We start from the raw sequence: 22,644 nt of genomic DNA on the forward strand, positions 1-22,644 counted from the left end.
CAGGAAATAGGGATTGAGTTTGCAGACATAAAGATAACGAGGTTCACTTTACCAAGGTGAATAAGAGAAACTGTACGTGTCAGATAATTTAGAGTTAAAGCTTAAAATGTCTATTAAACGAAAATTTTGCAGACTGTGTTATTCTTTTATTGAATGAAACTTAATATGACAACGGAATTTCTCTACTAGTTTATTCGTATCTCTTTTCGTTCTCAAGATATTGAAACTTTTATTATGTTCGATTCATCTAACTTGTGACGTCACATTGCATAGTGAGAACAAGAATTATTCGGTACATTTGCTAATAATTTAGTTCAACTTTGCCTAGTTTCTTTCTTTGTGATGTGTTAATGATATAAAATACTGCCTACTAATATCAACGTAAAGTTGTCAGGAAAATAAAGTTTATTTAAAACATGGCAGCGACTCATTTTTCATGCAATATGATGTCACAAGTTAGATAAATTGTTAATAGCAAGAACTTCACTTCAGTATTTTTAGAATGAAAGAGTCATACATAAAAGGTTTTAGAATGCATTCATTTCAAAAGTTCTGGTCAATGTAAATATTATGTAACTAGCAAAGTTTTCGTTTCATTGGCACTTTAATGATGTTCAAACAAGGTTTGAGAGAATAATTGTTGAGTTTTCGCTGTTGGGGAGAGCGAAAGGTTTAGAGTATCAAAGAGATTGGCGAGAACTATTTGCTAACATTTATCTATGTCTGAATTGATTAATTTAATTAAAAACACCAGAATTGTCAATAATGTGATGCAATAATGAAAATTCAACGTTCTTCAACCAACATGGGAAAAGAAGGATTGATTTGCTAAAAGTTCAAATCATTTCATGAAGAAAGTAGTTCTAAATAACGCCTTAATTGGAACCATTAAACACATATTATGCAGAAAGCATTTGTACCTGTACGTACTTTAAGCTACGTTTAAACACACTCAAAACCCAACATTCGCTCAGCTTTGTTGACTCAACATGTTGAGAGCTTTTACACACCCTGTTCAGTGGTTTTGAGAGGTGTTGAGCGTTTTGAAGAGAAGTTAGAACTTGTTTAAACTTTTGACACAACAGCACTCAACATTTTCTCTGTTCAGCACGCACCGATGCAAGCCTAATCATTGCTTCACTTAACAATGTTGAGGTAAGGCATGTGTACTGAGCAGCGTATGTTATTGTAAAAATGGCATTATATCTATGCATTGTGGAATATTTTATTTCATAGGCTCGACATGTTGAGAGCGTTTACACATATCGCTGAGCATCTCTCAATACAATGTTGAGCGCATGTTAAGTGAACATGTTAAATGCATTTGTACGTAGCTTAAAGCAACCATACAGACAATATATCAAATTATGTAAGATTATTTGACCTGAAACGAAGCTTTTTTTCGGGCTCTCACAAAGAAGGCATCAATTAATAAACTGCCCCTCAACATTACCATACCAAGTTACTTATATACAAGACTTGAAAATTTCAGTCATATAAATCAGTGCGTTATATATGTATATGATATTTTGGATTGTTTTACTGCTATTGGGCAAAACTAAATGAAAAATAAAACTAAAAAGCTACCATCCGAAACTTTTCAATCTATTAGAGTAATTTCTTTTCTAGCGCTAGTTACAATTCATTTTTTACTCCTTGTCTAAGTAGAAATACACAGCTTGTGTGGATAACACTTTTTAAAATATTGTTCGTAGAAATCACAAATGGTGATAATACTAATGCCGAAGATGTCGTAAATCCTCCAGGTGTTGAAGATACAAAACAAGGTATGCCTTTTAATTCTATTCCATTATATATATATATATATATATATATATTATTATGGATAATATTCCTGGATAAAAGAGCGCTCAATATTCTATATATTAGAAGAGCGTAAGATAAAATGAGCTAAAATAAAATGGACAATTGTTTGCTGTCGCTACTTGGAGTTTCACGCCGTAGGGCGATCTTCAGGCAACTGACAGATTATATATTATTTGCTGACTATATACATCGACTAAAAGGTGTTAAGTTACATGACGGCATGCACTAAACATATCGGAACGTTTATTTAAAATGTTCTTTTTACGTCCTTTCAGGATAAGTAGCCTTTCTTCAAGGCAAAGACGGCAGGTTCTTTGGTTTTTGTTCGGAGGTGGAAGTTGTTTGATGAAGTCCCATTTAATGTTGTAGTTACGTTTGTTTTCTTTCAGTGTCCACATGTATTTAGAAAGTTCTGTCTCAAATAATATATAATCTGTCAGTTGCCTGAAGATCGCCCTACGGCGTGAAACTCCGAGTAGCGACAGCAAACATTTGTCCATTTTATTTTAGTTCATTTTATATATATATATATATATATATACATATACATAAAAGATAAACGCTTCTCCAAAAGATAAAGATAAACGCTTTTCAAACTTATATATATATATATGTGTAGTGGTGTTGAGAAAAATCACAAAACTACAGATTCATCCCGACAAGCCTGTTTCGTAATTGCTCACTCTTCAGGGGATTTAATGAAATTCTGGATTTAATGAAAATGAAACAATGGATTTAATGAAAAACTGCGCAAGCGCAGCGAGCGTAATATACAAAGTGTATAACAATGTGCCCTCCCGGCTATCACCATAGTAAAATGGTGACTTCTGCACTTGGGACACAGGACGTACGGTTACACATTGTATGGATTGTATTGTAGAGTCACCAGAGCGCTCAAACCTATAAAGGTGAGCTTTGCATAAAGCGAAAGCGGTGAACGTCTCTTTATGAGACTCTCTACGCAATCCGACTTCCGCTTTCAAACTTCGCCTTTAAAACTTCCGCAATTCTGATAAGGAAACCTTTCCTTCGTATTTTTGTGCTATGTCGTAAATAATGTTTCCATAATTTCGTAAAAGCACTATTGCCAATACAAATTTAATATAAACGACAACTTTTTTGAAAATAGACATGTTTCGACATCTCATGATGCCATCTTCAGTATGAGTGAAATAATAGGTGATACAGTGTTTATATAAATGTAATATGATACATAAATTACAACAATAAAAAGGAAATAAGATAAATTAATGAGGAGCGTCCGAGCGTATTATAAACTAAATATTGTATTGAATTTAAAAACTTGAACATTGAGGTCAGGGTTAGTTTTGTTAATGTGGAGTGTGTTAAGGGTGAATGAGGTGTCGGCAGTGTCGCTGATTTTGAAACAAGAGGGTGAATAGTTGGTTTTGCATGAGTGAGATTTAAGGTGTCGGTAGATATGAGAGTTTTTGTCTGTTGTGGTATGTTCCCTGATTCTGGTGGATAAATGGCGCGAAGTTTCGCCAATGTATCGGGAATTACATCCCGCGCAATTGAATTCATATACCACCATAGATTTAATTGAATCAGGGATTGGGTCTTTAAGTGAGAAAAGGTTTTTGATTTTTAATGATGTGGAAATTAGTCGAATGTCAATATCTGTACAGAAGCGTTTCATAATGTTTGTATGTCTGGGTTGTGTGTGTCGTGAGTATTGTCCGATGTATGGTAGTTTGAAGTATAGAGTTGTTATTTTGGAATTTTCATTTGTGTTGGTTGTAATCGTCGTGTCAGGAGTTTCTGTGTCTAGGTTGAGGTTGTTGCTATGTTTGTTGTCGAGATATCGTTTTACGGCTCTGTTAATAAAGTGAAGTGGGAAAGAGTTTCGTAAAAGAGTGGATGTGATGTTTTTTATGTCTCGTTGAAAGCCATTGTTCGTATTGTTAAGTTTGTATGCTCTGTCGATTAGTGTGCTGAGGTTCTCAACTCTCACGCTTCTATGGCTTACCAAAACTTCACAAGAAACGAGAACCAGAAAAATCGCCTCCACCACGACCGTGAAATATGTCGAGGTGTTTAATAACGCTGCTGCTGAAATATTGCTTATTATGTGTACGTCATCTTCGAATACCACTGAAACGTCCCAGACTATGGCATATCTAGGAAGAGCTGGTCTTGCAACAAATACACCTTTAACAAACCTAGCAACGAGTGGATGTGTACCAAACGAGATGCCACTTGGTAGCATTAGGATAGTAGATAAGGCGCTCCTTACAGTATTAATACTGCTGTAGGATAAATATTCCTGGTATGATTTTGTAAGAAAATTAATGCCCTCTCCTACAGAGGGCGCGACAGGATCGATATTGTTTGCATTGCAATATTGTCGCCAACGGTTAAGGTATTTAGAATATTGCTTCTTTTTACCGGTCCGCCAAGTTTTCTGGATGATTTGAGAAGCCTCTGGTCAAATGCCTCTATCAGAGAGGAGTTCCCCGATAAATGGCAAAGTAGTAGCTCCAGTTTTGTACTGAGAGAGTGGATTTGATCCAGATGAGCTGGAAGAGTTAAGGTCATTCTTCCTCTAGGTATGACAACAGGATATGCTATTAGCATCTGCATTAAAGCTGGCCACCAACTTTGTGTTGGCCAACGATGGACTAAGACTTGTTCTGTGCTTTTATCGTGTACTATTTTTTGTAACACTTGTGCTAATTTGTGCTCAAATTGACTACATTTCATAAGTTCCATCCAAGAAAAAGGATTACGTGTTTGATTACAAATACAGTCTTCAATCAATCTTTTACATTAACAAATGTTATAAGATAGATGAATTTTTTCATCACATGTCTAAGCAACACTGAATGGTAACATTTGCAGCTGGTTTAATCTGTTTTAACCATGACAGTAAAATCTTGTCACTTCACAATTTGTGCTTCAAGCACATTATCAGTCATTTGAAATCAAGATGAGACATGAGGTGATAATGACATCATGCAATCTATTTTTTTAAAGTAACCTTAATTCCTATTTTGCTTGTTTAATCATAAAAACTTCTCAACAAACTATCTTTTGGATATACTGTCATACTTCATGTTTGCACCACCATGCATACATTACCTAGCTAATAACATTGAAAATCAGGCAAAGAACGGCCACCATCAAATGGACTTGCTCGATATACTTCAATAAATAAGAATTCTTGTTCATTGTAACAAAAAATACCTCAAAATCATAATGAAAATGAGCAAATTTGACGATGTGAATTCTCAAAGTTCCATAATAAAAAGGCTATTTACAATTTTCATTATGAATAATGTAGCAGTAAATTGCACATTTATTAAACGATCTTCTAAATTCTAAATTTACAGAAAATTACAAGTTTTTTTGAGCTCTCTCTTTGCTCAGTATACTGAAGATTACCTCTTCAGTGTGAACATCATTCAAAAGCCCACAAAGATCATTTTCTAGTTTAGAATTGAATTTTGAATACTTCTTACTTAGAATTGCATTTTTAAAGTTACATAAAGCATAAAAGTTGCTGTATCAGTTTTTTCTACTAGAAAATTTCCCAAAATATATAAGGAAAAAACGTTACTACTCGCAAAACTAAAAAACAACGACTTTGTTCATTGATTTCAATAAATTACTCCCACTGATCTCAAAATAAATAAATATAACTATTCCGACTTTATTAGAAGAGCAAATGAGTCCAAAGATTTCATTTATAATTCAAATTGTGTCTTAATTGATGATTGTTAACTTACTTGATGACTTCCATTAAAAAGTGCACGTGAACCAGACCAAGCCACTTACGACTTAAGCCTCCCGATTGAGCAAGCATAACGCTGCTGATGAAATATCGCTTACAGAACGCAATGGCTGTGTCATGTTTTCTCAGATATTGTAGCACGGACCATTGTATAGACGACCGAAACTATAATTTCTAGTGGGGTGGGGGAGGGGCTGTTTAATAACGCTGTTGCTGAAATATCGCATACAGATATTTGCAAATAAATCATCATATGCTTAATAAAATAATTGAAAACTGCAAATAACCATTTTCAATTCGGCAAAGGGAAAACAATACTAACAATCGTTTTGAAAAGCGCAAATACCATTGGGGAATCGTAAAAGTAATTCACAATGGTATTTGCGATCTTCAAAACAATTTTCAGATTTGTCACCACGACAAAGTGTCTATTTTAATACTAACAATGAGGTGGAGTTTGAATTTGCAGAAATGTTGATAACGAGGTTCACTTTGCCAATGAATAAGAGAAACAGTACGTGTCAGATAATTTAGAGTTAAAGCATAAAATGCCTATAAAACGAAAATGTAGCAACCTGTGTTATACTTTTATTGAACAGACATTTTAATATGATAATGGACTTTCTGTACAAGTTTATGCATATCACTTTTCATTCTCGAGATAATGAAGTTTTTATTATGTCCGATTTATCTGGTGTCACATTGAATAATGAGAACAAGATGTATTACATAAATTTGCTGATACATTATTTTAACATGGCGGAGCTTCCTTCTTTGTGATGTGTTAATGATATAAAATACTGCGTACCATTATCAACCTAAAGTTGTTAGGAAAATAAAGGGTATTTGAAACATTGCAGCGACTCATTTTGAATGCAATATGATGTCACAAGTTAGAGAGTTTTTGTGATTAATTGTTTGGTATAAGCTAACCTTGAATGTTACCAGTTAAAAAATTTATGATATGTCTAATAATTGTTAATACGTTTTGTGAAAAGTGTACGGTATCAGTATCCTTTCCTATTTGGGGAAGTTTAAGCTATTTTGATATATTTATTTTGTTTCTTTACTCTTGAATATAATATTTTTATCTAGAACAGTGGAAATACATTGATGAATCAACGAAACATAGAGAATTGCTTTTAAAGTTGATTGAATACGGACGCAATCCCACTGTTGAGGTTAAAGTGGTGGGCAATGTGCGTGTAATATTCTCAGAAGAATTTTGCATTGGCGAAGGAAGTGATGCAACCCGTGTTTATCTTGGACTGGGTAAGGATGGTTACGGTAAAGCAGTGAAACGAATACATCGATATAAATTTATCCAGCTTGCACATCATAAAAGAAAATTTTAAATAAATTCAATGCAAAGAAGTCGAAATATGTGGTGAATTATTTCTACTTAGAAGAAGATACTGGAACAGAATATGTTTATTTGATATTAGACTTATGTGAAGAATCATTGGAGAGTTTTGTCAAGTCTTCTACTTTGAATGATCTTCAAAAAGCTCTTCCTGATATTCTTAGACAAATTTTAAAAGGATTAGCTGATCTTCATAGGTGCCCAAATCCTATTCTACATCGGGATTTGAAGCCTTCCAATGTTCTGCGAGACTCAAAAAGCAAATTTCTTATAGCTGACTTTGGCATAAGTCGAATATTGAAGGATGATTCTACGACATATGAAAGCAATACTTCCATGGGAACTGTGCATTGGATAGCTCCTGAATCATATTGCGAAGATGATGATTCAGGATATAAAGCCTGTTACAATAGAAGGTCTGATGTATATGTAAGTGTAGGAATGTAAACATTTGCAAGTTGCAAAGAAATTCAATGTTGTGAAATTGCATTTTGATGTAAAGCTTTTTATTATTTTAGAATGCAGGGATGGTAGCTTATTATGTAACAACAAAAGGAAAACATCCTTTTGGAACTAAACTATATAGACAGATCAACATGTTAAAAGGAAACCCTGTTGGTTTGGATGAAATCGAAGATGAAACACTAAAGGACCTTCTGTCGTGGATGTTAAATCTAAAACCTGAAGACAGACCATATTCTAACGAAGCATTAAAACACCCGTTTCTCATGTCAGACGATGAGAAGTTTCAAATGTTATGTAAAGTTGGGAACCTTCCACAGATTAAGACAAATGATCCCCAGTAAAGTGTCGTTCAAAAATTGAATAGCGAATCCGTATATTGGAAAAGTCAAATGGATTGGAATGTCTATGATTATTTTCGCGCGTACGAGGAAAATGGGAAAATCAGTAAGGTCCGTTATAAATCTTCATGGCCAGAATGCTTAAGATTCATTCGAAATATTGATCAGCATTGGAACGATCTACCACGACCTCTACCACAACCAGAACCATTTTATAAGATTGGCGATTACAGGGCGTATTTTCTCCGAACATTTCCTAATCTCCCTGTTCGGGTACATGCTGCTGTCAGGTCAAATGAAGAATTGAAAAACAAACCAGAACTCAAGAACTTTTTTAATTTTAATGAAAGCGAACTACATCAATAAACAATTCAGATACAACAGAACTTGTTGGGGGTAAAAATGTAGCAATTAAGAAATCATTGATACTGTAGAGATCTTATTTTATAGATATAAAGAAAAACAGTTTCCACGACGTATTTAGATGATATTTTACCACATTTCTGCTGAATCTATAGCCTGTGGTATTCATTGATACATTTTAATATACCTGATTATTTAATTGTTACTGTAAATTGTTTTGGAAAAAGACCGAATGCGAACATGACATTAAAAGTTAACTTTTATGTTTGGCTGCACTGAAAAATTTTGCTCTACATTTATCCAATATACTAAACTCGTATACGATAAAAAATAATATTTCTGAACTTATTATAATTACTAAAAGTCTAGCCTTGGTGTTTTGGTCTCTTGGGAGCTTCTTATCTTATAAACCTGACCATCAGAAGTTGTGCTTAATTCCTTAAGTAGAATCTTTTGTGTTTTACTATCTCGCATTAATTACGTAGCTGTCAATATAAAATAGTTGAATTAAATAACATTTTCATGAGATTGAGTGAGTGACAGCATTTCGTCTAATGATTTGTACATGGACACAATAATATTTTAATTAGTTTTATATGAAAATATTCATAGTTGTTATCATTTTCTGATATTTTGCTTATTTCATGCGTGTAACCATGACAATTATTTTATGCCTAAATCCATACAACTAAAATGCAAGTGCTGTGTATTTAGGATTTCTTAAATTAATATTGCATATACGCCTAAATACACGTATGGTTAACTGCAGCGCTCTCTATTGCCTATATTCTGAAAACTCTCTCACACTCACATTTACTGAGTAAAGTTTCAAAATAATCTTATAACTGCTGGAAGACCTTGTACTTACTCCACAGATAGAAAATAGTGCAAAGTTATGTTGATTTTATCATCTCAGATCCCATATCATCTGGTAGGTATCCACACATTAATGTCACATTAAAGCATTCAGTAATAGTTGTGTGACAGTTTTAGTTTAAAGTTTTGTAAATCATTTATATAAATTTTGAGCTTTTGGGCTTTATTTTATTGAATTAACTTCGCAAAGAGCATACTATAACAACAAAAGTACGTAAATAACTTCTAAATGACAAAGAACAATGCTACAGCTTTCTCCAGTTACTGCAGCCTTTTAAACACAACGTTGCAAAAATTAAAAACAACGCGGATTACATAATGTATAATAAGTGCGAAAAATGTTTCTAGAATTGACGAAGACTGACATTTTGGATTTATTCTAGAGGGTACTGCATCTATTTATTTAAGATTTTAGAAACGTTCTCATTTTACAATGAGTTATAACATACGACAGCTAGATTTTCTGGATAGTACAAACGTGATTGCCTTTGGAAGCGAGGACTGGCTTGTAATAGTAACTAATCTTCATCAATCTTCACAAGACTATAAATTATTTTGTATTCGTTTACAAACCAAATAGTATGCTTTTTTTAAGGACCTATGACACGAAAATTCTTATGTTTGCAATGACAGTGTACTTTTTAAAACAGTTTATGCATATCACTTTTAACTCTTGAGATATTGAGGACTATGCTATGTCCGACTTATCTAACTTGTGACGTCACATTGCATAATGAGAGTTAGGAGTATTAGGTATATTTAACAATACTTTACTTCACAAGGACATAGTTTTATTTGTTGTGACGTGTTTGATGATATAAAATGCTGCCTATTAGTATCAACCTAAAGTTGTCAGGAAAATGAAAAGTATTTGAGACATTTTTAGAACTCATTATGCAATATGACGTCACAAGTTGGATGAAATAGAAATAACAAAAAATTCAATATCTCGCGAAGGAAAAGTGATATGCATTAACTGTTTTAGACAGTACACTGTCATCTCAAAAGTTCTGGTGATTACAAACATAAAAAATTCATGTCATAGGCACTTTAAACGTCAAAAGTAGTTTTACATTTCCAAATATAACATCGGGCTGAATTGTAAGGGATATTTTAACCACTTAGTAAATATGTATGCTTTATAACTTAGGAAGCGATAGATAAAACTGATAAACCACCTGCTGAAATTCACTATCCACCAGCTAGAGGACACCTTTCACTTGAGGGAAACGAATGTAAATTATAATCCCATTTACCCCCAAAATTGGGTGGAAGTATCAATAACCATTATGATAATTTTTAGAAAGCCAAAATTAAATTTAATCAAATTGAAGCATTCGTATGTACTATTTTTTGAAGCATTCGTATGTACTATTATATGTAATGAAAAAGGGCTATTCTTTTCTACACATAAACTACGTAAAAAGAAAAAAATCATCTTCTTTACGTTAAAGACTTCTTCCGAGTAAATGAATTTCAAAAAAATTCGTTTTAAGACTGGACCAAACACATTTGCCAATAAAATCATAACTGAGAACATAATTATTTTAAATATATGCATAACCATAAATGCCTTCCTTATTACAAAATACAAGTTGAGATGTTTACGTCAGAAATTATTCAAAAACTTCAACTATAATATGGGCATTTCTGACACAAAAACAGTGTATTGAGAATCGAACCCAAAGACTAAATTGTACCGCTCCTAAAAGATGTGTGTGACATTTTTTATAAATTAAAGCTGTTTAGACCAAATCAAACAGATCATCAATTCTTAAAATAATTCAGAAATTTTTTCTTCCAAAGATTGTCAGACGGTCAAAAATGGTTCGTGTTAATGTTAAAGATTGGCAGAAAAAGTAAACATGGTATATTTTTCCAATGAATGATAAAGATATATGAAGAATAATTAAGCATTTATAACTTATAAAAAGTTCAATGTTGATCACAGTTTCTTACAGCTTTTGCCATCTAGCACAGTTTGCCATAAATTCTTATGCATTTTTTTAGTGCTTGAAACATTTACCTTTGCTTTATTTACATTTTTGAGATGAAATAGTTTTATCAAAGAAAATGAATAAGGAGAAAATGAATATGAAATTAATACTGATTATCCTAATTGTTTTGGTAAATAAACTCACGCTTCGTATTTTCCATTCACAAATGTTGCATGTGGTTAACGCAAGATTTATAAGTAACTTTATAATATAAAAAGAGGTACGCAATGCGTACACGTTGGTAGACCGAAATGGGTAAATAGGGCTAAATGAAGTTGGTAAATGAACATAATTGAAATAAAATTGTATATTTAATATCATTTACATCAAATTCGCTCAATTTTTAAATATTGATTTTAGTTATATCACTAAGTAAGTGTTTAACATTTCTGCATTTTTTGAACGTTTTAGCTTAGATTGCACCTGAGCCTCATAAATTTATGTTCTCACAAGAATAGCGACAAGGAAAGTAACGTCATTTAGATTTCTTGAGACTTTTAGGTTTTTTTTCACTGAAAACCATTTTTTCTATGATTGTGTTTTAAAAACGTTTTCTGAAGTGTCTTAGATGTTGTTCAGAGAACGTTTTTTTCGCAACGGTGAATACTGTATTTGTTCTAACAAGTACATTGGTGTGCTAATCTTGTTTAGTTCCGCTTGACTGAATATATAGCAACATGCAATATAATACAAGTCAACATTTGAGTCTCAATGTTTCCGTAAAATTTTGAAATCCAGAGCTTGGGAACAGCATTTCCTGCGATTGGGAGGCGAATTATTTGTTGTACAATACGTTATAAAAACACGTTTACTGCTACACTCACTTAAAATTATAAAAAAACTGGCTATTTGAGTCGCTCGGTTTCCCGGCAATTGACTGGAGCTGCCTGTCATTTGAGGAAAGCGTGACGTCATGTAAGTAACATTTCAGCAAGCGTGCATTAAAAATACAGTGAAATATATACTTTGATATGCCTAATCGCTGTATAGTTGCTGGCTGTTCTAGCGTTCCTTGCCCGGAAAAGGGCATAGGACTTCACCGCATTCCTTTTTATGGATCAGAAGATACTATAAAAAAGGAAAGGAGGAAATAGTGGCTGGATTTTGTCGCTTTAAAACTAGGAAAATGCCCAATATCAAAGATGTCGAGCATTTGCTCGCTGCACTTCAAACCTGAAGATTTTACCAGACGGTATACTAGTTTGCAAGGGAAAATAAGTAGACTGGTGTTTGTCGAAGTTGGTGTGTTTGCTTTTCCTTCTGTTCATCTCTTAGAAAGGCTGATGAAAGAAAGTGTGCCTTCTGAAAGGAACGTAGACAGGTAAAGATTTTTGTTTTGAATCCTATATGTATTCTGCGTGTGACTGATAACTTCGATGAAGGAAGCTTGTTTTGAATTCGTCAAAGATTTTGTGATGGACATTTAATTTTTCCAGTTGATACCATATTGTATTTTGTTGTAGGTTGTTAGAGATATTTTGTCTAGCACAGAAGCAGGTCCTTGCTCTTCTAGTCAAGACACTTTTGGAGCTGAAAGTGCTACCTCTTTGGAAGACAGTCATACTGATGTTGAATTTGTTGATGATGTCTTGCAAGTTCAAACAATTGCAGTACAAGCAGAAGTACAGGTATTGAATTTATTCCAATAATTTATTCAAAAGACTTTTTACACTAGTAGATTGTAAGATCTAAAGATTATATCTTTTTTGTAGGTTCAGAATGGGTTTTGCCAAACTGAAGAAGAATATTGCAAGCAATGTGTTCAATACAAAGAAAACATGAGGTAATTGAAGAGAACGATAGAAAACAAGAATGCTATTATCCAACAACTTACTGAAAGTAAATTGTTTCATTACATTCAATTTTGTTTCTTCGAGAGCATATATTCTTGTGGTGTCTCTATGTCATTTAAATAAATTCATGGCTGCAATTAAATTACTAAAACATGAGTATTGTAACACCTGTGTATATCATGATTTCATAGAAAAAAAGAAATTACGTAAACTGGTGGAACAGTAGTAAAATGTGTCAAGGTGGACAATCAGAATGAGGAAGAAAAGCAGGATGGTAGTGATGATGATAACATGGATATGGATATTGACATTGGTAGTGAGATGGAAAATGAAGGTGAAGTTTGATTTAAATGCTAATAGCTGAAATTATATACCACAAATTTTATTAACATATAAATATGGTCCATAGGTTCTGACAACTATGACATTGAAACAGATTCTTCATTGTGTCTAAGTTCAGCAGCTAACTGAAAATAGTCCTTTAAGGTCTCTTCACCTACCCTTAATTTTTTATTCTTTTCATTTGATAAATGCTTTCATATTTGCTCAATCTGCAGAGGTCCTGATCCAAAATGTCCCGAAGATCAAGAAAAATTAAGAAAAAACGTAGGTGAAAATTTTCCATAGTTATGACGCAGGAAATTTCCATACAGCTGTATCAATTTTTGCTTCGGACGGTTCTAAACGAAAATTCACTTGCCTTTCATTTTTTACGAAAGAAACCAGTCTATACATCTCATTATGTACTAATGCAAAACTTACTTTTTGAACTGTGTTGACTTTCTATAAAACCTATGTAGGCTTTCCCGGACGATTTCGCAAAGCGTAAATTGAAAAATATTCGTTTACATTGTCCCTGTGAACAGTACAAATGTTTTGGTGTCTATGAAGAATTGGAAGTGAGTTGAGCTGAGAAATTCATCAAAAAAGCCTAACCTTATTACTTACTAATTAAAGTTTCTTTTTCGTCAGGGTCATTCTCAAGTTTGTGAGCATGCGCTCATCAGCTGCGTGCATAAACAATGTAACATTCAGTTACCTCGCTCTCTTGATGAACATTTGAAGAATGAATGTGAATATCGAAATGTGAAATGTGATTATTCTGTTAAAGATGTCCCGTATGCTTCACTTAAGGTACCAGGAATATTCGTTCACTGATCAAAGTAACATTGAATTACATATCAAAGAAATATTCAAGACAGAATATTTCTAGAAAACATTTTTACCATAAGAACCGGAAAAATAATTGAACCTTTTCACCTCACATTATGATGCATAAACATCTGTCTCCAACGCTATTTTGTATATCAGATGAAACTTTCCTTTGTTGATCATTTGACGCAAATCTGTGCAAAAAAATGTTGCTTTTAATTTCTTTTAACATATAGAAGCACGAAGAAATAATGTGTGAAAATTATCGAGTGGTTTGTAAGTATTGTATTCAAATGATACCAAGGAAAGATATTGAACATCATGAAAGTACGACTCTTGATGAAGTGCTGTCGATATGTGAATTTCAAGCCATTAGTTGCAACCATCATAAAGTAAGAATGTTTGGACTGATTTATAATTTCATGTCAGCAGTAGTAGGTGCTTAGTAGCTCCCACCGACAATCTTGCATTTGTTCTTTGCATAAAAACATTTTACGTCAAAAACCCTTGAGATGATAGTATGGTATAAAATTGCTTAGAAGTTTTAAAATTTCAAACAAACAATGTTAAAAACGTTGACTTTGTATTTAAATGCAGCTGCATCAGGTTTACATGAAGTACACGTTTATAAATTCACCCATTTACAAATTTCTTAAATTCAGAACATATGATTATTAAGATACTTGATGTTTACCCAAGCTAAGGAGCTAGAGCTTTCCCGATAAGCAAGTTGCAGTAAATATAATTCAATCTGCCGTATCAACGTACTTTGTACTCCTTACTTTACACGTGTATGGAGACTGGGTGGACCGGGAGAAAGTCAGACGTGCCAAAAAAAGAAATTTCTCGTTTACTTTTCATATAGATAAAATATAAGTTGAGAAACAAGATTTATTAATGATCCATAATGTCTTAGTCATAAATAAAGATTGAAATGAAATAACTAGTAAATGGCATCAAATATTTTGTTAAAAGAATGTGCTGGCAGTATCTTTTTCTCACTTCACAGACTTTAAAACGAAAGGAGATCAGACAACATATGAATAACACTCCAATTAATCCCGTGAGCCTCTTGTTACGATATGTTATAGCATTTGTTATACAGCTTGGTAACTTTGTACTACGTCGAGAGTTTACCACTCCATTGCGAAGACTTGTTTACAAAGTCACTGCTTTTCATGCATATTACTTTGAAAAATTTGTGATGTTAGATGGCAAAATTACAGGTCTGGAAAGAAGAATTGAGTTTCTCGAGGGTCGTAGTGGTAGCAATAGTTATAACACCCAGTTGTCCCCAGATGTTTCCTTGTTGCGTGAAAGAATTGCAACACTTGAGCGACAAGCGAGAGACGATTCTTCCACTATACAACGGTTTCGTGAGCGTTTAGATCAAATAGACGAATCAATAGTGAGAAACATGGTGAACATTACGAACCTCGAAGCACAACGTGAAGAGCGCGCACTGGGATCAAATCAGGCCATACACAGCTATAATGGTACGTTACTTTGGAAAATAGACAACTTCAATCGAAAGCGACAGGACGCCATTAATGGTGTTAAGAATGCCTGGTACAGTCCTCCAATTTGCAGTTCTCAATATGGTTACAAGATGTGTGCTAAGATCTATATGAATGGTGATAATCGGGGAAATGGAACTCATTTATCTTTGTTTTTTGTTATCATGAAAGGTAAAGCTATTTTTAACAGTTTCTACTTAAGCTGCCTCAAAAATTGGAAGTGGATTTTTTAGTTATAACATAGGCTGTCTAAGAATGTTTGGTAGCATGCAGATGATGGCAAAAATCGCGTTAAAATTGAGATCATGTAATTTGATTGCTCCAGAGGCATAATATATAAGAGTACAGAATACGCCACGAGACTCGTAGTGCTTTTTGGAATAGATAGGATTACAAGTTACATGCCTAGTTGGAACAAGTTTTTGAATAATGTTGAACATGATATGAAGAATATAAAGCCAAAGATTTTTTTTATCAATTCACCGAAAAAGCAGACTAAAGCTTACAATTGTTTGTTTGTGAGATGCGATACTATTTAGTTTTTTTGATCATGTACGAAAATAAATGGCGATAGAAGGGAAAGGTATGCATTGGGATTTATAAAGACTTATATCATATTATTAAAAAAATTTATATTGTGTATGATAATATTTCTAGGTGATTACGATGCTCTACAAACATGGCCATTTTAAAAGAAGATCACAATAATGTTAATGGATCAAGGAAATGGTGATCACATGATTGATGCTTTTCGTTTAGATACTCGAAGTTCCCTATTTCAGCGCCCAGAGTCTAATTTGAATCTATTTGGATTGCCACTTCTAATTTGGCCGATAGAGAGTTTAAGCAATTTTCCGTTCATTAAAGATGATACAATGTTTATTAAGTTAATTGTTGAATGAACAAAAAATCTAACTACACTCGCTCCTGCTTCTCTACCTTAGACACTGAAACTATCTCAATTCTTTATCAGTCTTAAATTAGCTTTATACTTAGGCAAACGCAACCCGAGCTAAATATGTTGCAAACAACTCTCCTAGCTCTTTCACGTAATTTTCAGTTGTCTATACAAAATTGTATTTGTTGTAAAGCACTCAATAGTGTTTATATAAGTTTTTTTGTTTGCTTCTGGTCGGCATATCCACATTAAAGAAATATACAACAGTAGGGCCACTTCGCTGTGCAATTGGCTGCTGTATATTTAATTAGTTTACTGGCTGCCGTTTGCCATATCGTCAATCCTATTGGTCACAAAATGCAATTTATTGGCTGCCACTATGGTAATCACATACCTAATAAGATATGCGTGGCACGAAAAAACTCAATGGAGTGGCCCTGCTTTATGTGTTCTGTACCGTGGCATTGTTATGAAGTATGACGCCATGTTTACTTTATAACACGGGATCAAATGTACGTTTGCTCATATCATATGTACAGTTTTGAACTTTTGTCATTTTGTTTTATTAGAATCGAATTTTTCTACATTTGAAGCGTTTTCTTTCTCAAATTATTTCATAGCACGAACAATATTTACAAAGAATCATCTTACGTGTGTTGTGTTTCCTTATTTTATATTCCCTCTTTAAATAATTCATTCGCAATAAAGATGGTTCGAAAGAATTTTGACTATATTTTGAGTAAATAACACCTCTTAAAAATTTTTGTGTTCACCACTGGAACCTGTGGTTGGTTTTTATTGTTTATGCCTATATGAAGGCAAAAAAGTACACCTTACACATGTAAATCAATGGAATAAAGTTAGTCATAGTTAAAAGAAATATCATTTTTGATAAGCGTAGTAAATTCCTGTAGATGAAGCAACTAGCCCCAGTTAGATTTATATGTATTGAGCATTCTGGCGTCCTGACCACTACTGTGTGACAGTAGGTGCTTTGAGAACTGAAATATATGATTTTTGTACATTTCCACCATTTAATCTCCTTTTCAAATGTAAGATCGAAGAAATGAATAATGGTTACATAGTAGTAGTAAATCTGTAAGGTGCCTACGTTATTGAATTTAGGAACCCATTTTATGAGTATGACACTAACAGAGCAAAGTTTTGCATTAGAGTTGCACCTCGAAAATTTTATTTTTACAATCAAGACATGAAACATTGATCGAAAAAGCTTAACTGCTCTAGAATATCAAGCGTTTTATCCCGACGTTATATATTTTAGGTGGTGTAAAAACTGTTTTCGTTCACTCTTGCTCATTCATCATCACCTACACTGACACAAGTTATCTTATTTCTTTTATATTTTACATAGTGTAAAGACTGTTCTCGTTCTCTGTTGTTCATTCATCCCCACCTACACTGACACAAGTTATCTTATTTCTTTTATATTTTACATAGTGTAAAGACTGTTCTCGTTCTCTGTTGTTCATTCATCCCCACCTACACTGACACAAGTTATCTTATTTCTTATATATTTTACATAGTGTAAAGACTGTTCTTGTTCTCTGTTGTTCATTCATCACTACCTACACTGACACACGTTATCTTATTTCTTATATATTTTAAATAGTGTAAAGGCTGTTCTTGTTCTCTGTAGTTTATTCATCACTACCTACACTGACACACGTTATCTTATTTCTTATATATTTTACATAGTGTAAAAACTGTTCTTGTTCTCTGTAGTTCATTCATCACTACCTACACTGACACAAATTATCTTATTTCTTATATATTTTACATAGTGTAAAGACTGTTCTCGTTCTCTGTTGTTCATTCATCCCCACCTACACTGACACAAGTTATCTTATTTCTTTTATATTTTACATAGTGTAAAGACTGTTCTCGTTCTCTGTTGTTCATTCATCCCCACCTACACTGACACAAGTTATCTTATTTCTTATATATTTTACATAGTGTAAAGACTGTTCTTGTTCTCTGTTGTTCATTCATCACTACCTACACTGACACACGTTATCTTATTTCTTATATATTTTAAATAGTGTAAAGACTGTTCTTGTTCTCTGTAGTTCATTCATCACTACCTACACTGACACACGTTATCTTATTTCTTATATATTTTACATAGTGTAAAACTGTTCTTGTTCTCTGTAGTTCATTCATCACTACCTACACTGACACAAATTATCTTATTTCTTATATATTTTACATAGTGTAAAGACTGCTCTTGTTCTCTGTTGTTCATTCATCACTACCTACACTGACACAAGTTATCTTATTTCTTTTATATTTTACATAGTGTAAAGACTGTTCTTGTTCTCTGTTGTTCATTCATCATCACCTAAACTGACACACGTTATCTTATTTCTTATATATTTTAGTTGATGTAAAGACTGTTCTCGTTCCCAGTAGCTCATTCATCACTATCTACACTGACACACGTCATCTTATTTCTTATTATCAAGAAATAATTAACGTGTGGCATGAAAAAAAGTCATAAACGAATGAATTTCTTGCCTTTTCATTAAATTTCCGACGGCTAGTTCCGAAAGAGCATTAGTATAAAATGGTAAATTATCAAGAAGAGAAAGCAGCAAAATTAAAAACAACATACTTTGTCACAACTATGGATAAAAACAACAACAAAATTGAATAATAGTAAATTTTCAAAATGTTAGAAGTAATTGAAGTGATGAAGTCCTTTTTCGATACATTGCACTGTCGACTACTTCCGGATTAGACTCGGTAGCGGGCGGTATCATTAGCGGTATCGATACAAAGGTAATCCGCTGATATGTATTTTAGACTGGATAAAGCACCATGTATAAAATATAGTAAGATAATTGAAGCCGGAAGTTGGCTCATCTGGTTATGACCTTCGGGGGGGGTATCGGTCCCACTTTACTATACTTTTGTATTACAAAATCACAGTTTTTGCGTTTTTATTCGTTCTACAAACTTTTGATTCGAGCAAAATTTTTGTGAAAGGGACAGAACAACCGGCAAAGGTATTTAATCTTTAAAAGTTTGTCTTCTTGGCTTTATAATGGCAGAAAATTAAAGATGGTATAAGGTCGACCTTCATTGTTTTGAAACAAACTGGAGATTATATTATGCTACTGCTTCTTAAAAAATGTAGAAATATTACAGAATCCTACTTCTGCTAATATAATTTCATCTGCAATGACGTTTATGGAAGTTGCTTCAAATTCACTTATTTAACAACACTTTGTTATTCACATCGCTAATATCATAATAATCTCAAATTACGTCTTTATTGTATCAGTGAAGAAACAAAACAAATCGACATAGGAAAATAATCAGAAAGACATTTTGATGAACAATAGTAAGTTGAAAATGGTATCATCAAACTCTACGAGATGTACATCATCAAAATATGCGAATTAAAGTACCTCTGTTGTCATTAAGCGAAGCAAAGGTTTCGACCAGTTCCTATGTGAACAACTTCAATATCGATGAATATGTTGAAAATATGAATACCTTTGTTCTTACTTTGTTGTAAATTTGTAATTTAAGTATTTATCTTCTAAAAATGCCTCGCACGGCTGAAATTGTCCTCGTCACCTTCAACTTTCAAATTTAATGGCAACTTGCCATTTTATTTTCAGTCGTTACAAAGCCAAAAAAACAGAGCTTCGGGGTTAAAACTCTCTACCGGTTTTCCTCTACTTGTTATAAAAATTTTGCTTTAATAAGAAGTTTGTAAAAGGAATAAAACGCAAAAACTGTGGTTTTGTAATACAAAAATATAGTAAAGTGAGACCCGATACCACCCATGAAATCAGTAACAAATAATCTATCATCCGTTTTCACTTTTCGCAAAAGATACATTATCCAATTAATATTCATATCGGTGAGGTAATTGCATTGGGTAAGCGTCAGTAATCTGCTGTCACTATGGATATCTTGTTGTATTTTGACACTTCTCAGCAAATCTTTGTGAAATGTTTTTTTGTTTTCTCGTATTGAAATCAGGTATGTAATATCGATGTTAACCTAAAACACTACTTCGAATTTTGTACTTTTTTGTATCAAACCATCAGCAAAAATTGCGTAGCTTATAATATGCCGGCGACAACAAATTAAATTGGAGGGAAGGCTTTGCAAGCCTTTGCTATTTATGTTGGAAATATTCTTGTTCTTTAACATCAAAGATTTTTACAATGTAAACTGTCTTAAGTAAAGTTTATTGGTGTGTATTGCTCAAGAGCCAAATTTTGAACATACGAACGATATTTAGTATATAGCGGATATAGTTGACACGTCGACAAAGTCAAAGACTCAAAGTAAGCCAAAATTTCATGCTTGGATAAAATTAAATTGCTAAAAAAAATCATTGATTTCGCTCTAAAGACTTTAGGGAAAAACCATATACCAAGGCAATAATACTAAGTTCTACAAAATGCGATGTAAATTCAATAGCATGTCAACAAAGGCTGCGTTGGCTTGTTTGCTCAATGATTGGACTTGTATCAATTTATGGAGAGTATTTGATTCTTTTTGGAGAAAAATATAAAAATTTGCTCTCTACTTATTTTTCAATAGATAGCGAGCAGTGAAGCAAAGGATAAGGAGTAGTGAAAAAACATGGCTGATGACATTGCCGTCTCGCGTTTTACTATAAGCGGCCGTGACACCTGTTTAAGTTTTTTATGCAATCAATTTATTTAAATATTAAATACAATCCTCGATTCGTGTGCAATATTTGTCACGCACGCGATCCCGCGTGATTTTCACGTATGTTTTGTCTTAATCTTATATTTTAACAAGGTAGGCAACTCTCGATACAAAACTTTCACAAAACCGTGAATGTCTCATAAGTAAGTAAAAAACAAGAAAAACAAATACATGTCATTAATATCGAATAATGTAACTATATTTTTGCAGTTTTTCAACATTCAAGTGTAATTCTTTGCGTAAGAAAAACGTTTTTAGGGTTTGAGCATGGCAATAGTTTTCAAAACCTATGCTTTTTGCTCACTTCTCTAAACATTCCGTAAATTTTTGAATGCGCAAAGGCGTTGCAGATTTGTTGAGATTTCAAAAATATGCCTTTTGCTCGCTGTTCTGTCGAATGTCCTTGCTCTATCATAACCATATTTGCATTTGCCGAGCGTCTTTGCTTAGAGTACATGTCACGTGACTGTTCTCCCTTGCTCAAATCATGGAAGCAGTTGTCCTTATGATTTCTGAACAGTTTCAACGAAAAATTGTTTGTCATTGTATTTGAAAATTGTTTTACTGAGATTGTTTTTCAGCAACTTTTTATCGACGTGTATGTCTGTATGAGATAGTGTTCATGGAACCGATAGTTCAAGTCACATATGACTTGTATCACTGTAATGTAGCCAGTCAGCATGTTCTGGTCGTTCTACGTAAACGTCAGAACATCATTAACCATTTCTTTAGAAGTCTAGTGTTTGTATATAAGAGAGTTAAAATGTTTGTTATATTTGTTAAGCCCACACATCTGCTTGTAAAATATGTGTTTACTATTCACTTTATGGCTTTTGTTATTATTGAAGGAAATTTATGACTTAATTTTTGCTTTAAAATTTAAAATGGACTCATGCATGCCATCATTGAATAGTTTAGATATTTAAGTCGTTGTAAAAGTAGAAATATTGATCAAGAAGTGTGTTATTTTTGTGATTAATTAGTTTGTAAGTCTACATTTTATATGCGGCCAAAGAATTTGCCAAACTTTTAACGTTACAATTGTCTTTCGTCAAGCTTTGGTTGCGAAGGTTCATGTATGCAAGTTCATCACATTATAGTTACAATAAATTTAAAAACAGATATGAGTATTGCAATTTATTAATTCCTTTTAACACTCCCACTTAATAGTCATATTAACAAAACTAACAAATCTTCATGATAAAAACTTATAATTTATCATTGTTCTTTGACTTCAACTACTCCCAATAGCTTTGACTCTAAAGTTTTGATATTAAACTTGAGAGTCTTTTGGTGATTATATCACCAAACATGTTCTCTGTTCGGCAACACTTGAAAGAAATGATGTGTTGAAAGAAATGATTTTTGACGTGTTGTCACACATAGTGATACGACATATCTACAGTGTACCAAAAAAAGTGTCCCCGAAATAAAATATGAGTTTTGTTCATAAAATTCATGAAATCAAAAAACTGCTCAGAAATAATCGTAATGAAAACAACATTTCTAGTAAACGACAATACTTATGCAGTAATTTACAAAAAACTGTGCATGTGCAGAAAAGTCGACAGTCCTGCAACACTGA

The 22,644-nt window shown here is 33.1% G+C and overlaps 2 protein-coding genes and 1 long non-coding RNA gene across 5 annotated transcripts in view; all 3 read left to right on the forward strand.

Annotated features, from left to right (window-relative positions):
* The window catches only part of LOC124448484, a 78,731-nt gene that overhangs the window by 14,474 nt on the left and 41,613 nt on the right, over positions 1-22,644 (forward strand). Inside the window, exon 5 of the mRNA XM_046999500.1 lies at positions 1,716-1,787. Within this exon, the coding sequence (XP_046855456.1) occupies positions 1,716-1,787 (72 nt within the window). The remainder of the gene's footprint in view (positions 1-1,715; positions 1,788-22,644) is intronic.
* On the forward strand, positions 12,114-13,353 carry LOC124448499. Of its 3 annotated transcripts, XM_046999519.1 has the most exons (5): positions 12,114-12,304; positions 12,447-12,611; positions 12,737-12,766; positions 12,968-13,110; positions 13,186-13,353. In XM_046999519.1, the coding sequence occupies exons 1-4, from the start codon at positions 12,126-12,128 to the stop codon at positions 12,984-12,986; spliced, it is 393 nt and encodes a 130-aa protein (XP_046855475.1). In that variant the 5' UTR covers positions 12,114-12,125; the 3' UTR covers positions 12,987-13,110; positions 13,186-13,353. The 3 variants fall into 3 exon arrangements, with proteins under 3 accessions (XP_046855475.1, XP_046855473.1, XP_046855474.1); XM_046999517.1 differs by lacking the exons at positions 12,968-13,110; positions 13,186-13,353 and having other exon boundaries at positions 12,696-12,822; XM_046999518.1 differs by lacking the exons at positions 12,968-13,110; positions 13,186-13,353 and having other exon boundaries at positions 12,702-12,822.
* Positions 15,547-16,168, forward strand: LOC124448547. The gene is made up of 2 exons (XR_006949131.1): positions 15,547-15,616; positions 16,103-16,168. It is a non-coding gene; the product is annotated as an uncharacterized LOC124448547 (long non-coding RNA).

Source organism: Xenia sp. Carnegie-2017, unplaced genomic scaffold (assembly GCF_021976095.1).
Source record: "Xenia sp. Carnegie-2017 unplaced genomic scaffold, XeniaSp_v1 HiC_scaffold_23, whole genome shotgun sequence".
NCBI classification, from domain to species: domain Eukaryota; kingdom Metazoa; phylum Cnidaria; class Anthozoa; order Malacalcyonacea; family Xeniidae; genus Xenia; species Xenia sp. Carnegie-2017.